Source organism: Callospermophilus lateralis, chromosome 1 (genome assembly GCF_048772815.1).
Source record: "Callospermophilus lateralis isolate mCalLat2 chromosome 1, mCalLat2.hap1, whole genome shotgun sequence".
Lineage (NCBI taxonomy): Eukaryota > Metazoa > Chordata > Mammalia > Rodentia > Sciuridae > Callospermophilus > Callospermophilus lateralis.
Window position 1 is genome coordinate 93,212,023 of NC_135305.1, and position 15,583 is coordinate 93,227,605.

General features: G+C 38.6%; 1 protein-coding gene across 1 annotated transcript in view; it reads left to right on the forward strand.

Annotated features, from left to right (window-relative positions):
• Window positions 1-4,030: 4,030 nt before the first annotated feature.
• Nme8 (NME/NM23 family member 8) overlaps window positions 4,031-15,583 on the forward strand; it is a 66,305-nt gene continuing 54,752 nt past the window's right edge. Inside the window, exons 1-7 of the mRNA XM_076853967.2 lie at window positions 4,031-4,063; window positions 4,147-4,204; window positions 4,385-4,491; window positions 8,189-8,260; window positions 13,524-13,640; window positions 14,009-14,075; window positions 15,106-15,179. Of these exons, the coding sequence (XP_076710082.2) occupies window positions 4,031-4,063; window positions 4,147-4,204; window positions 4,385-4,491; window positions 8,189-8,260; window positions 13,524-13,640; window positions 14,009-14,075; window positions 15,106-15,179 (528 nt within the window). The remainder of the gene's footprint in view (window positions 4,064-4,146; window positions 4,205-4,384; window positions 4,492-8,188; window positions 8,261-13,523; window positions 13,641-14,008; window positions 14,076-15,105; window positions 15,180-15,583) is intronic.

Here is a 15,583-nt window from a genome sequence, read left to right on the forward strand (position 1 = left end):
CATTTAGTATGTGATTTTTGAAAATTGGATTCAGAATATGGCACCTCCCAACAATACCACTCTGGAGACCAGGCTTTAACACATGGACCTTTGAGGAGACATGTACTATTCAACCAATAGCAATTAATATTTGTTCTTGTTTTATAATAGATTGAAATATTTTTGTATGTGTCAGTGCAGTTTTCCCTTAAAATTGAAAAGTATTATGTGAAAAATTTGCCTGAAATAATTGCATGAATCCTTGTGGCATTGGCCAAACACTTCTTGTAAGTGCCTATAATCTTTGTGAATTAACAAGAAAAATTGTATTAAAAACATTTTCAGATACTGCACATGAGTTAAGATACAGAAAAGAAGCCAGGCACAGTGGTGCACTCTGTAATCCCAGTGGATTGGGAAGCTGGGATAAGAGGATCACAAGTTCAAAGCGAGCCTCAGCAATTTAGTGAGGCCCTGAACAACTTGGTGAGACTCTGTCTCAAAATAATAAATACAAAAGGGCTGAGGGAGTGACTCACTCAGTAGTTAAGGGCTCCCGGGTTCAATCTCTGCTACAAAAAAAAAAAAAAGAAGAAGAAGAAGAAAGAAAGAAACAAGAAATGACTATAAGGTAAAGGAACACAACAAACCTTTATAGACAAGATCCCCATCTTTAGAGTGAGCAGAATTACCTTTAAAAGGATATTTGATGAGAGTCTCATCTTATCAAAAAAGTGTATGCATTACCTCTTCACTTTGCCATCTGTTGTTTTATTTTACTTATCATAATTATTATTTCATATTAATTGTACAAAGTAATGTGATTCATTGTGACAATTTCACATATGAATATAACGTACTTGATGGTATCTGTCCTTCCTAATCCCCTTTCCTTTCCTTAGTAGACCCCTTTCTATTTCCCTCCCCTAGATTCCAAATAAGAGAACATATGATAATTTTCTTTCTGGGTCTAACTAATTTCACTTAATATAATGATCTCTAGTTCCATGGTCTTGTTCTTTATAGCTGAATTGTGTGTGTGTGTGTGTGTGTGTGTGTGTGTGTGTGTGACATTTTCTGACTTTGTATATATCCAACAATGGTATATGGGTAGTTCTATTTTTAGGTTTTTGAGGAATCTCCATACTTATTTCCATAGTGGTTGCACTAATTTATACACCCACCAGCAATGTGCAAGTGTTCATTTCTTCCTGCTTCTTTTCCAGTATTTGCTATGTTTTATTTTCTTGGTGATAGCCATTCTGACAGGGGGTAAGATGGAATCTTAATATAGTTTTGATTTGCTTTTCCATGATGGCTAAAGATACTGAGCAGCTTTTCATGTATTTATTGGCCATTTGTATTCTCTTTGAGAAGTGTCTGGTGAGCTCTTTTGCCCAGTTATGAATTGAAATATTTGGGATTTTGTTGTTGAACTTTTTGAGTTCTTTATGAATTCTGGATATTAATGCTCTGTCCAATGAATAGAGGCCAAAAATTTCTCCCTTTATCCTTTCTGTTAATTTAAACTTTCTCTCCTCTATGTTGTTATTGTCAGATCTTTTGGTCACACTGACAAAAACTCTGACTAAAACAGCATTTATGTACCAGGAACATGACACACCCAAATTCCATGGGAACAGAAGCTCCCGTCCTAGGGACTTTTCATCTTTATCCTTTATCATATCCAAGTGGTCTGGCACCCTAACATTGATGGAGCCAGGCAAAGGTACAGAACATAGATAGGTCTCCACAGTCCTGTTGCAGGAACTCACACAAAAACAATCCCTGCTATAGAGTAGCTCATATTTCAAATTTACAACATCCAAAGGGAAAATAATAGCCATGAAGGAGAGACTGCTGACATAATAAATGGGAGGACTTGCATCCCAGGAATGAGAGAACATAGAGCAAGTGGAATGACATGTCCATGTAAGTGTAGAGGGTAGAATTCATATGGCATGTTACTTCATAGAAAAAGAAGGTCTATTGGTGATTGCCAGGGTCCAGGTACAGGAGAAATAGGGATCTGTGTTTTAATACATACAGTTTCAATCTGGGGAGATGAAAACATTATGGAGATTGTTAGCACGACAATATGAACATACTTAACGCTAATAAAGTGTACACTCAGAAATGGTTAAAATCGTTAATTTTTTTGTTGTGCGTGTGTGTGTTTTAGCACAACTAAAAACATGCTTTAACAGTTACCTTAAAAATATTCTTGGCAGGAGGATCTCAAGTTCAAAGCAGCCTCAGCAAAAACCAGGTGTTAAGCAACTCAGTGAGACCCTGTCTCTAAATAAAATACAAAACAGGGCTACAGATGTGGCTCTGTGATCATGTGCCTCTCTGAGTTCAATTCCTGGTACCAAAAAACAAACAAACAAACAAACAAAAAACTTGGTGTAAATTCTACAAATGACATAATGATTGAACTTTAAAATTACAACAACAAAACATTCTTGTCAAGATTACAAAAACAAAGACTGACCAGAATTGCCTCCTTGGAACTAAATGCAAGGAGGACTTGACAGGATCCTGGACCAGCTACGGATATTGGTGGGAACACTGCAAATTTGTATAAGATCTGTAGAGTACTTAAGTGTGTACCAATTTATCTTGGTTTCCATGATGATTGTGTTATGGTTAGGAAGTATGCTAACATTAGGGGAAACAGAGGGAAGGGCAAATGCACCATTTTGCAACATATTTGAAAGTCTAAAACTCTAAAGTTAAAAAGGAAGAGGTACTGGAGTCCATCTCCTAGGGGAGGGGTGGGGGCGGCGGGATGGGATGGGGGAAGCACCACTAACAGTGTAGATGCAGCCCCGCTGGGCTCCAGAGTCAGGCCAAGGCTGGAATTCAGAGTGCCTTCTGTTCTGGTCTGAGAAGTATGTATTCTATTTACTGTAAAGCTTGGTTGGTTCAGAGAGCTTCAAAGCCAAGGTGAGATCATCCATCTGCATTTGGGAAGTGCATACTAAAAGCCAGAATAGCTGAAGGAAGGAACCAACTGGTGGGTAGTGTTCGGAGGGCGCAGATGAAGGAGGGGCGAGCTTTGTGAAGGTGCAAATACTCCGTTGTCGCTTCCTGTAGCCACAGAAAAAGTGGAAGAATTTAGGGGCCAGCTGTTCCTGAACCGAAACCCAGGCGTACCCGCTGGGGTAGCAGTGGGGGGAGAGGCGGAGCCTCGAGACACTGCCCACAGAAGGGCGGGCCTGACCTCGAGGGCGGAAACGTTGGCGCCCTTGGCAGTGGGGGTCTAAACCTGCATCCATGCCCATGTTCTTTAACTGGACCAGACTGGGAAGAAAACGCAGCAGATAGCCTGGCCACCTTAAGAGCCCCGCTCTGCCCAGCATCCCAGGTACCTGGACTTTGTCTAGCTAGCTCTAAAAATGGTCACAGTACTCAGCAAGGGAGCTGATTTAAATATTTTCTTTGATTATCCCGGTCTGTCTTAAAGGAGGATCCATTTTGTTAGAGCATCTAACACTTTGGTTCAGAAGTTTTCTTTTTTGTAGCCATTCCAAACCATCCTGATAATGTTGAATAGGGAAATTTTGATTTAACACCCTTGAAATGTTATGCTATGGATCAGAGAGCACTAGTGATTTTACTCTAAAAATTAAATATCCTTGGAGTGGGAAGAGCTGGAAAAGGACCCATGAGAATGTTCATAGAAAACTTGCATGCAAATAAAAACGTAGAAAATCTTCCATAATACTTCAAAGCAAAGCAAAACAAAACCCTGTGAAAAATAATTTCAAGTAATCCAATAACCTTCATTCTTATTTTGTTTCAGGATTTGGGGAAGGATAAGATAGTATGGCAGCTTTAAGCATGTCTCATAGAGTCCAGTCTGCAGTAGTCCATCTGTGAGATTAGCTCCTTTCTCTCAAAACAGGTGAGATTGTGTAATCTGATATCGGGTATAGGGAACATTGTATGTATGCTAAGATGCTATTTGAATGTATAAAGAGCACAGTATTTAAATTTTCCCTTAATGTTTTGTATTTTTCTTCCTTTGCCATGTGAAAGTAGATCAATGGCCAGCAAAAAGCGAGAAGTCCAGTTACAGGTGGGTATGATGCGTCAGCAGCCCATTTCCCTGATGCCCTGACAGTCATTCAGAGACCTTTGACAGTGCCTTGCTTTTTGCAGACAGTCATCAATAGTCAAAGCCAGTGGGATGACATGTTGCAGAACAAAGGCTTAACAGGTACAGGGCTACCCGGTTCTCTGGCCATCAGGGTTTGTCTCAGTGCACTTCATAGCAGTGTGCAAAGTCCTTTCTCCACTGAAATTCTGCCATCTTTGCCCTGGCGGGGGATGCAGCATGGGGATATGCTATTTCCAGATTCTTTGACTCTGTTCTTTCATAACTATTATCATCTTCTAGTAATTGATGTTTACCAAGCCTGGTGTGGACCTTGCAAAGCAGTGCAAGCTTTATTCAGGAAACTGAAAAATGAGCTCAACGAAGACGAAATTCTGCATTTTGTTGTTGTAAGGATTTCTTGTTCACTGAACTATTGTTCTCCTATTTTCGTGAGTGTTTTAAGTACCCTCGAATCGTTTAAGTGTAGTCTTAATTTAAAAACCTGTCCGTTTTTCAAAATAGACAATGTTTACTTTGCAGTTTTCCAATTTGGTTCTACCATATCTGAAAATGAATGTGGTTTTTATCTGATTCCTATAATGTTGAGGTTACATGCCATGACTGTAAACATTGGAAAAGTGCAACAATGGATACCTGTCTACTGACTTGTTTTATATCATCTGATCCTCATGTTCAGTGTGTGCCCTTAGAACAAGGCCTACAAAAGCTGTTTGTTGGGTATCATGGAATAGTATGATAATTGTCATTTTTTTTCTTTCATTAAAACAATTTAAATTTATATTGGTGTTATTCTGCAGCAGTTTTTGGTTCACAGAAAAATTGGCAGAAAGTACACACTTCCCTTATTTCTACACACCCACAGCCTTCCCCACTATCAAAATCTGGTAACAGAGTGGTACATTTATTACAATCAGCAAACCTACCTGAAAACAACATTATCTGCCAACGTCCATGGTTTGCATTAGGGCTCCCTCTTGGTGTTGATTCATCTGTGGGATTTAGCAGATGGATCATGACAGGTGTCCATCATTATAGTATCATACAGAACAGCTTCACTGCTCCAACAGTACTCAGGCTCTAACTATTCAGTCCTCTTTTTCACCAAGTCCCTGGAAACCCCTGATTTCTCTTTTCCAGAATATCATATAGTTGCAATCATGCTATTAGGAGGCCTTTTCAGACGGGCATTCTTCACTTTGTAATATGCAGTGAAGCTTTATTCCATGTCTTCCTGATTTGATATCATTTCTTCCTAGTATTGGAAAACCTTCCATTGACTGGATATACTTTAGTTTATCTGTTCACCTTCAGAAGAATGTCTTGGCTTTTTCCAAGTTTTGGCCTCTTCGAATTAAGTTGCTATAAACTTCATGTTTTTTGTGTTGACATGTTTTTAACCTAATTTGGGTAAATAACAAAGAGAGTGATTGCTGGACCATATGGTAAAACTATATTTTGTTTTATAAGAAACTACCAAACTGTCCTCCTGAGGGACTGAATTGTTTATATTCCCACCACCAATGAGCAGTGGGTCTTCCTGCTCCACATCCTCGCCAGCATTTGGTGATATCAGGGTTCCAGATTTGGGGCATTCTAATAAGTATGTGGTGATCTAGCTCTCTGTGTATCTCTGTCTCTCTGTCTGTCTGTCTGTCTCTCTCTCATACTGGGATTAAACCCAGGAGTGCTTTGTCCACTGACTAAATCCTAGCCCTTTTAATTTTTTTTTTTTTTGAGACAGAGTCTCTCTAAGCTGTCAAAGCTTGCCTGGAACTTGAAATCCTCCTGTTTCAGCCTGCTGAATCCCTAGTATTATTGGCATATGACACCCTGCCTGGCTCCTTGTTGTTTTAACTCTCACTTCTCTGAAGACATGATTTGGAACATCATTTCATATGCTTATTTGACACCTGCATATTCTTTTTTCTTAAAACAGGTGTCTGATAATGTCTTTGGCTCATTTTTTTTTTCATCCATTTTTTTGGTTTTGTTTTCTTACTATTAACGTTTAAACTTCCTTTGTGCATTTAGATTAACAGTCCTTTGTCAAACATTTCTCTTGCAAATATTTTCTTATAGGCCATGGCTTGTGTTTTCATTCTCTGGGCTTTGCGGGTTTTTGAAAAGGCAAGCTTTTTTAACAACCTGCTTCACTCTTCACTCAAAAATCAGGCCACGTTCTTTTAAAAAGCTAGGATGTGATTTGATTTAGATTTGAAATCTAAATCTAGATTTGACTCAAATCTAGATCTGATTCTTGGCAAAGAGGAGAAACAAAGTTCAGAGAGCAGAAAACATAGACCGAAGTGGATTTCACATGTGATCCACCAGGGTAGGCATAAGTTAAGGTCAATATTGGAAGTGTCCAGCAGTCGGCAGATGGAATCACAGAGAACTGAGGAGCAGAAAATTCTTTTGGGCGCCTAACATTCCCATGTCTTTATTATGTAATAAATATTCTGTGTTTTCCCCCCTGTCTTTAAAATAAAAAACTCTTGGGCATCCTGGGGGTTGGAATGAGGGAAGTCTGTCTGAAAGAAGTAGGAGTGTAAGTTCACAGGCTAAAAGTTAGGGAAACTTCAGTGTCCAGGGGGAAATTGAGGCCAATGGGGAGAGGCTGACAACAGGCAGGTTCCCTGCTCACCTGCCAGTCTATCTGGAAGCCCACCTGTTAAAAGTTATCTGGAAAGAAACTTTGAGCATAAAAAAGTTAGGAGGGGCTGGGAATGTGGCTCAAGTAGTAGTGCGCTTGCCTGGCATGCGTGCAGCCCGGGTTCGATCCTCAGCACCACATACAAACAAAGATGTTGTGTCTGCCGAAAACTAAAAAATAAATATTAAAATTCTCTCTCTCTGTCTCTCTTTAAAAAAAAAGTTAGGAATCTTTAGATAAGCAGGAAGCAGAATTTGATGCTGTGGTCAAAGAGGTTAGAGTCATTAAATTCCTGCTGTTTATAGAGTCTGAATAGGAACAGAGCAGGGGTATGTAGGTGCACTGCACACTATGTGCAGGCTGAGGTGGTATGTGTGGAAAAACAGACCATTTAGGCTTCCATTTCAGCACAGCTCAACATCTTCAGGAGAGGAAGGCTGATAGCAGAGATGATAGTAGAGACAGTGCTTCCTGGAGGCCTCAGGCTGTGTCCACCCAGTAGCACCTGGGAACACAGACTCCCTCAGCTTGCTCCATAGAAGTCAATATATCCATTAACATAGCTACCCAAGTGTAGACCTTTCTAGAATAAAGTCCTTTACCATAAATCTGATCATCTGGCACTCTGGTCTTGGATTTCCAGCTTTTAGAACTGTGAGAAATACTCGCTTGTTTTTAAGCCATGCAGTTTGTTATAGCAGTCTGAAATGTCTAACATGCCCTCACTTTGATGGCTGGATCAGCAGGTGCTGTTAGTATGGAGGAAGACAGTTACTTAATATATAGTTGTACATAATCAGCTTAGGACAACTTGAAGTTTGCGAGAAAATTGCAAACATAAAAATGAAAGACTTCACAATTTGACTGCCAGTTCATTCAAGAAGCATTTGGTGAGTTCCTTGTGGTATGGCCCTGCGGCTGATAGAAGGGGAGAGCTGAGATAACATTTGGATATGGAATACTGTATCCACACACAGGGCTTTCCTTACTCAGTGGGTGAGAGAGGACCGCATCCATAGTACACTATGGAAAAGGACAATAGGTGCCCAGCAGAGGGAAATCAAGTGCAGTGTGGAGTGAGAAATGATTTGTAGCAGGAAAAGTAAGAGAGACTCATTGGAGGAAGTATACTTGAACTGGGTTGAAAATTAAGGTTGGGACCAGGCAAGGAAGAAGGAAAAGACCAAGAAATGAGTTTGACTGAAGGCTGGGTACCATAAAGGGGAACAGTGAGAGTGACATTGATGACAAATGATGCAGAGCTTGAATTGCTAGTATATGCAATTTGATCCTTAATGCAACTATAACATACCCAGAAAATGTCACAGTAAACATAAAAATTGTAAGTATCTCTACATTGTTTTACCAGAGTGTAGCAAATGACTTGGATATAGTTTTTCATCATGTAAAACATTTACTTTTTTTTCCAGGCAGAAGCTGACAGCATTGTAACTTTGCATTCGTTTAAGGATAAATGTGAACCTGTTTTTCTCTTAAGTCTCGTGAGTATAACATTTATTTTCTCAATTTTCCAGTTTGCAGTGTAGGAGCAACAGGCGTAGTGAAATTGCCCTGGAAATATTTGCTGATGATAGTAATTGCACCATGTTTGCCTTATCTCTGCTTGTCTATTAATGCTTTTTATAATTTGACCTCTGGGAGCTGTAATGGATTGAAGAGCTTAGACAATGCCACACTGATCAGAGAAAAGAAAAACAAAATGATGTTAACCTTCACTAAAGAAATCATCAGATTTGTATGATGAAGTATTTACAGAAATGAAAACTAGAAATTACTCAGATAACCTAGTAGGAGAAAATTGGCTATAAATATTCATGCGTACCCATCCTAGAAAGTATTGTATAATACTATTTTGTAACACATATTACTTTTATCTCTGTATTTACAAACACATAGAAAGGAGACAAGAGAAAATGTCATAGTAATTTTCTATGTTTGGAGAGAGAATGGATATTTTTCCTTCTTTAATTTTTTTCTGCATTTTCCAAATATTCTGTGATGAACACACATCTTTTACCATCAGAAAAACATAATCACTATTTTATAAAAGTGGAATCTGTAGGTGCTAAGTTGTGTACCTTTGCTACAGTCAAAGAACCCAGATTGTTGTCTTCTAAAGGAGATGGATGGGACCTGGGATAGTGTGGGATAATTACTTTCCATATTAAAATAATTATTAAAAATATTTCTCGGGTGTATTTTTTGATTCTTTTAAACAATGCTTTTGCAACTTTCTAGGAAGGGAATTACTAGGTTGATTGAATGAAAAAAAAATTGTAACTGAACTATATCCCCAGACCCTTCTAAGTTGAATATGTAGGAGATGACTTAGATAACAAATCAATCACCTTTCCTGTAAAAGACTGTATTTCTGAAATATAGTCTTTGTTCTGAGTCATAGTTTGCAGGCCCCTGGCCTAGATGTAGTTGAGGGAAACAGAATGAGTTACTACACAAAGAAAGGGATGAACTTGGTGGTTCCTGGTCACATGAGGAGACTCTAGCTGCAGGTAGCAGTTAGAAGCCTGGTACCAAGCAAGAAAAACGGGGAAGGTAGGTCCCAAGCGGAGTTTAGAGCTCTGGGGTGACCATCACTTGGCCATCTGAATCAGGTATGATCAGTACACCCTATACACTCTCCTGAAATAGATGGTCAGGCCATATTCTCTACTGCCTGTAGTCAGTACCCAAAGTGTAAGCTGTAAGCACGTGTCCTTTCTCAGCCACATGTAGCTCACCCTCCCCACACTCATGCTTCTCCTGACCCAGGTCTCCAGTTCTCCTCCTGTGATACAAATGGTCCAACTGCAGGGCATCTGGAATCAATTTACGCAATTAGCAAACTTCCCAAGATCTTTGTCTCCAACCTTTTGTTTTCATTCCTTGAATTACCTTAAACTTAGCTCCTTCCTTAGGACATTTTACCTGCAGCTCACAGGCTGTCAAATCTAGTAGTGAAATGTTTCTGTTGCTTCCTCTCACTTCTTCAATTACTTTCTTTTCTTTCTTATTATGTTTAACTAATTCTCCTTTCTCTCCATCTGACTCCTTTCAGTTTCTGACCTTCAATCATTTTTTTATTTTTGGTACCAGGAACTGAACCCATGGGTGCTTAACCCTTGAGCCACATCTCCAGCCCTTTATTTATTTATTTGTTTATTTTTTAAATTTTGAGATAGGGTTTTGCTAAGTTGCTTAGAGCCTCACTAAGGTGCTGAGGCTGGCTTTGAACTCACAATCTGTCCGCCTCAGCCTCCTGAGTAGCTGGGATTATAGGTGTGCACCTCTGCCCTGACTTTTTCCTACATTTTCATTGGTACATTATAGTTGTACTTATTGATGGGATTTGTTGCTGTATATTTGTAAATGCATGCAATATAATGATATAATTTGGCCAATATCATTCCACCTTTCTTCCTTCCTCTTACCCCTTGGTCCCTTTCCTTTACTGATCAACCTTTGATTTTTAGGAGATCCACCCCTGCCTTTATTTTCCTTTTTCCTCTCTAGCTTCCGCATATGAGAAAACATACAACTCTTAACCTTCTGAGTTTGACTTATTTCACTTAACATGATGGTCTCTACTTACATCCATTTTCTTGCAGATGCCGTTATTTCATTTTTTTCTTTGGAACCTGCTACTTTGCCAAATTTGTTTATTAGCTCCAGCAGACTTTTGGTAGAGTTTTTGGATCTTCTATAAATAGGATCATATCATCATATCACAGAATATTTGTGAACATCAAATATTCATCATCTGTGAATGGTAATAATTTGACTTCTTTCTTTCCTATTTTCATCCCTTTTATTTCCTTTTCTTGCCTATTTATTCTGGCTAGAATTTCTAGCACTATATTAAATAGGAGTAGTGAGAATGGACGTCTTTGTCTTCTTCCAGATTCAAATAATTTTTGCTATTGATGGAAGACTTTAGCATGTGACTCAAAGTTTTATTCTCAAACCCAAATCCTTTCAACATCCTGGTGACCTCAGTGTCTGCATTGGCAACCCAAGCTACATCCAAGCCTTTCCATTCTTGACCTCCTTTCTACCAATGGACATTCCTCCTGAAAGTTCATTTTCATGTACTCATTTCAGTATTCATTTCTCTGACATCTTTATCACTGTTCTTCCACATCCATAGCCACTAATTTAAAAATCTCATTTTCTGACCACAAAACTGTCATCAGGCATATTCCTTGTTTATTCAAACATTCTCACAAGGACCCTTGATATTGGTCAGCTTTCCTAGCTGACAGTAAATTCACTCCAGCAACTTGGAGCAGGAAAAGTTTTTCCCAACAGAACTGTTGAAAGGTTTCTTTTAATGGGACATGGTAATTAGAATTTCAGCTTGCCTTTAAGCATTTCTCAACTGGATCTTTCTCACTGACTTTTCAGTATGATTGCATCTTTTCAGTTGAAGATAATAGCCCTTTTGGATGCCATGACATACATTTTTCCACCTACCACCCATTTTAAGCTGTACCTAAATTTCTCCAAAAATTTAAATATTTATATTTACTTTATTTCTTCTGTCCCCATTAAATCCTCAGTTCATTCATTCTGATTTCTGTCTGGTTATTCCACCAAATGACTGTTGCTGATGGATCTAGTCACTGGCCTGTGGCTAAATAAAATGGGCACACTTAGGTGTTCCTCACTGTACCTCTCAAATGTCTTTCCATGGTGATCATGCCCTCCTTTTTAATACAAGTACTTCTTTTTTTATTTATTTGTTTTAATTAGTTACACATGACAGTACAATGACCTTGACATATCATATATTTGAATCAGATGGGATATAATATCTCATTTTTCTGAGTGTACAGGTTGCAGAATCACATTGGTCATGCATTCACATATATACACCCAGTAATAATAATGTTTGTTTCATTCTACTATCCTTCCGATCTCTCCAACCCCTCCCCTCTCCTCCCATCACTTCTCTCTACCTAATCTAGGGTAACCCTATTCTTTTTTTTTTCTCACATCTTCATACATGTATTTTGTATAACCATGAGGGTCTCCTTCCACCATCCATGCAATTCCCTTTCTCCCTCCCTTTCCCTCCCATCCCTCTTCCCTATGTAGAGGTAATCTTCTTCCCATGCTCTTCCTCTCTTCTCCATTCTGAGCCACCCTCCTAATATCAGAGAAGACATTCGGCATTTGTTTTTTTGGGATTGGCTAACTTCACTCAGCATAATCTGCTCTAATGCCATCCATTTTCCTGCAAATGTCATAGGTACTTCTTTTTATTTGTGTGACTTGGTTTTTCTTTCACTTTCCTGGATGCTGTTCTCCTCCTACTCTTTTGCAGGTTCACCCTTCCTTACTCAGCTATTAGATATCGATACTCATCTCAGAAAATTCCCTCTGTACACACTTGCAATTATCAGTATCTATCAATAACTCAAGTTTTCATCCTCAGATAAATGCTTTACTATGAACTCATGACTTGAGGGCCCAACCAGTGCCTTGACATCTCTTCTTGGCTTTCTCAAAGTCATCTTCCAATGAAATTATCTAACACCAAGTCTTCATCCCTGCAAATGTGTTCTTCTCCCAGGCTCTCCTCACTTGGAAAATGACATTATAATTCATAATTTATCAATTTTTAAAAGGTTCTCTTTATATTCCACCCAATCCAAACTATACCCTGGACCTGTCCATTTCACTGACCAAGTCTCCCACACCCATTTACCTCTTTCCACTGTTTGCATCTCCACCACTTCTGCCATAAGCTGAGCAATCTCTAGAGCAGTTCCTAAAATGAATACACACATCTTCTCTTGCTCTGCCTCTTCCCTTTCTCCATACAATGGATAACATAATCTTTACAAAAAACAATTCTACTTGTGGTCACAGTCTGTTTAAATACATGCTCCAGTAGTTTCCTACTGTATTTAGGATGAAGGCTGCAGCCTTCTGAGGCTCCAAGGCTCTTCATATCTGGCTCCTCATAAGTGCTGGGCTTCATGTCCTACCAAGCGCCCCCTCACCTTTGGCAGGTCTTTCCTTCAAGCTTACACCCTTGCATCTGCTATTCCTTCTTCATATCATGCTATTCCTTCTTCTTTTTTACCTTGCTGTCTCTTACCTGTCATATTTTAAACCAAGAATCACTTCTTGAGATTGAGAGGTACTTTTCCAGATCTGCTTGACCCGGACATATTCTGGTAGGTGCTCTGAAGTGCTTTGCAGCCCTCAGTGGCACCCATCATGGTTGCTATTCCACATGTGTTTGTGGTTTTATGGGTTGTATTTGTTTTGTTTTGCAAATTAATTTATGAGCCCTCTTATTCCATGCCATCATGCCTGCTACCATGCCAGGAAATAGATGTTTATTATCTATGAGTTGAAAGACAGACAAAAGGGGAAATAACTTGGGAGGGTAATGTTGGGAGGCTTGTCCAGGATCTTTCATATTTAAAGCAAGGGTTCCACAGGAGAGAGTGCAAGTGAGTTCTCCTATTGAGTGATGGCACAGTGCAGGAGGGTACTGGCATGCCCTGGGTGGTGGAAGGACAGGCAAATTGGACGCAGAACCCGAAGAGTTTGGTTTGTCAAATTAATAAAACCTTCACATCATTGATATCTTACTTTAAAAAATGGCTGATTATGATAGCTGAAAGATTAATGAGGATGAGGGGCAGGGAGGGGTGACCTGGTTCAGATTATGTTAATTTTTGATATATTCTGAAAATGAGAGTTTCTTCCATGTTTTCTTTTCTCTTATAGAATGGAAAAATCATTGCAAAAATTGAGGGTGCAAATGCACCTCTTATTAATAGAAAGGTAACTAACTTGATCAATGAAGAGAGGAAGATTATAGCAGGAGAAATGGAACGCCCTGAGGTAACACTATGAATGAATGTCTAATTTAATTTTTAAAATGCATTACCTTTCTCTTGTTTTCCTAACTTCATGTGTTAGTTAACTGCCCATCACCACCTTTTAAAGGACAAGGGCTGGGGACCAAGCCCTGAACACATGGGCCTTTGGGAGTCACTATCCAAACTGTAGTGCTTTATAACTATCTAAGTGCCTAAATGTTACAGCCTTTCTGGGAAGCATTTGGGCAATGTGAATCAAGGCACGTTTTCACTCTACCTTTTTCTTATTAGCAAAATATTTGTTAGAAACAACAACAAAAAATAATTTCTAAACACTCTTTCACCATCAGATTAAAAGAATTGTGTCTTACTTGCATTTCTCCTTCACAGTATAATGAAATTTTGCTCATGGATTTAGATTCAGAAGAGAATGAGGAAGCACATGGCGATAATGTAGGTAAGCAAATTTACTTTAAGTAATGGGAAGGGTTTTCCGTACCGGGGTGCTTATTTTGTAGCAACGATATTTGGTAACAACATCAATGTTACTCAGTAAGGGCAGATAAATAATGATGAATGCCTTGAAAGACTTGGTTGTTAAAAGGCACCCTCTTCTGTTTCCCTTGCCTCAAAGGTTCTGCAGGACAATTAGATTCTATCTCCTTTAACTAATGTGGATAGCAGTGTACTATTCCTTTTCCTTTTTTTGTAATTGTTATTTTGAGACAGGGTCTCATTCAGTTTCTGAGATAGGGTCTCATTCAGTTTCTGAGGGCCTTGCTAAGTTGCTGAGACTAGCCTCAAACTTAGCGATCCTCCTGTCTCAGCCTTCCTAGTTGCTGGGATTACAGGTGTGTGTCACCACACCTGGCTCTATACTTCATCCTTCATCCTTCAAACAATGCCTTGGTTTCCTTTGCCTTTAATCATTCTATGCCTTCCCTGAATTCCGTGTGTGTGTGTGTGTGTGTGTGTGTGTGTATTCATTCTCTGGAGGCAACAAGAGCAAATTGCTACCCTTATTGAGTGGGTTTGCAGTAAAAGTCATAAGAATGCAGATAAATTCATGGGTGGTGATTCTGTCCACTTTCTGCTGCATAGTGCATGGTTAAATCTTTACTCACTGGTGATACTGAACTAGATAGATTGTAGATGTGTTTTAATACATGTGAATTACATTAAAACCACTAGATTCCACTCAATCAATTTTTGCCTCCTTCTTAAGAACTCTCATGAATGTTTTCCTTGCATGTAAATATAAGATCTGTGCTTTGATTCCAAGTGCCCCTCAATAAGATATCAACTATCTTATTAGTTGAAGCACCATCAAAACTACTGATGGGAGTTGAAGTGCCAAAATAAGATGCAAAGCTATCAATGGTCAGAAATTCACAGGGCATTAGGAATTTGCATTTCTAATTGCCCGATGCTTCATTATCCTGATTTGGTGCCAAGAAAATTAAATTCTTTTTTTTTTTCATTTCTAGAGGAACATTACTCTATTATTCTTATCAAACCTGATGCTGTGGTTAATAATAAAGCTTTGGAAATTAAAAAAAAAGTAAGTGCTATTTGGAAAAGTAAGTAGTATTTACCAACAACCATTTAAATTAATTGTACAATAATAATATATTAATTGTCAATTTGGAGAGGAGCTTGTTATTTAGAATAAAACCCAATGAACTGCTTCCTGGTATTAGTTTCCTCTAAAGGCTTTGAGCATTCTGTCATAACAAAGTCTCCATTTAATCATGCATCCTCCTTTTAAAAAGGCTACTCTATTATTAAATTGTAAAAAATTGTCTTTCTTATATTGGATTGTAATAAATACTCTTGTTATTTAATTATTAGCAATGCAGTTCTGTTATAAATTTACATTAACTTGCTTTATTCCTTGTATGTTGTTACCAATATATGATTCTTTTCAATAAACAATAACTTAAGAAATGATTAATGTTTTGTTTT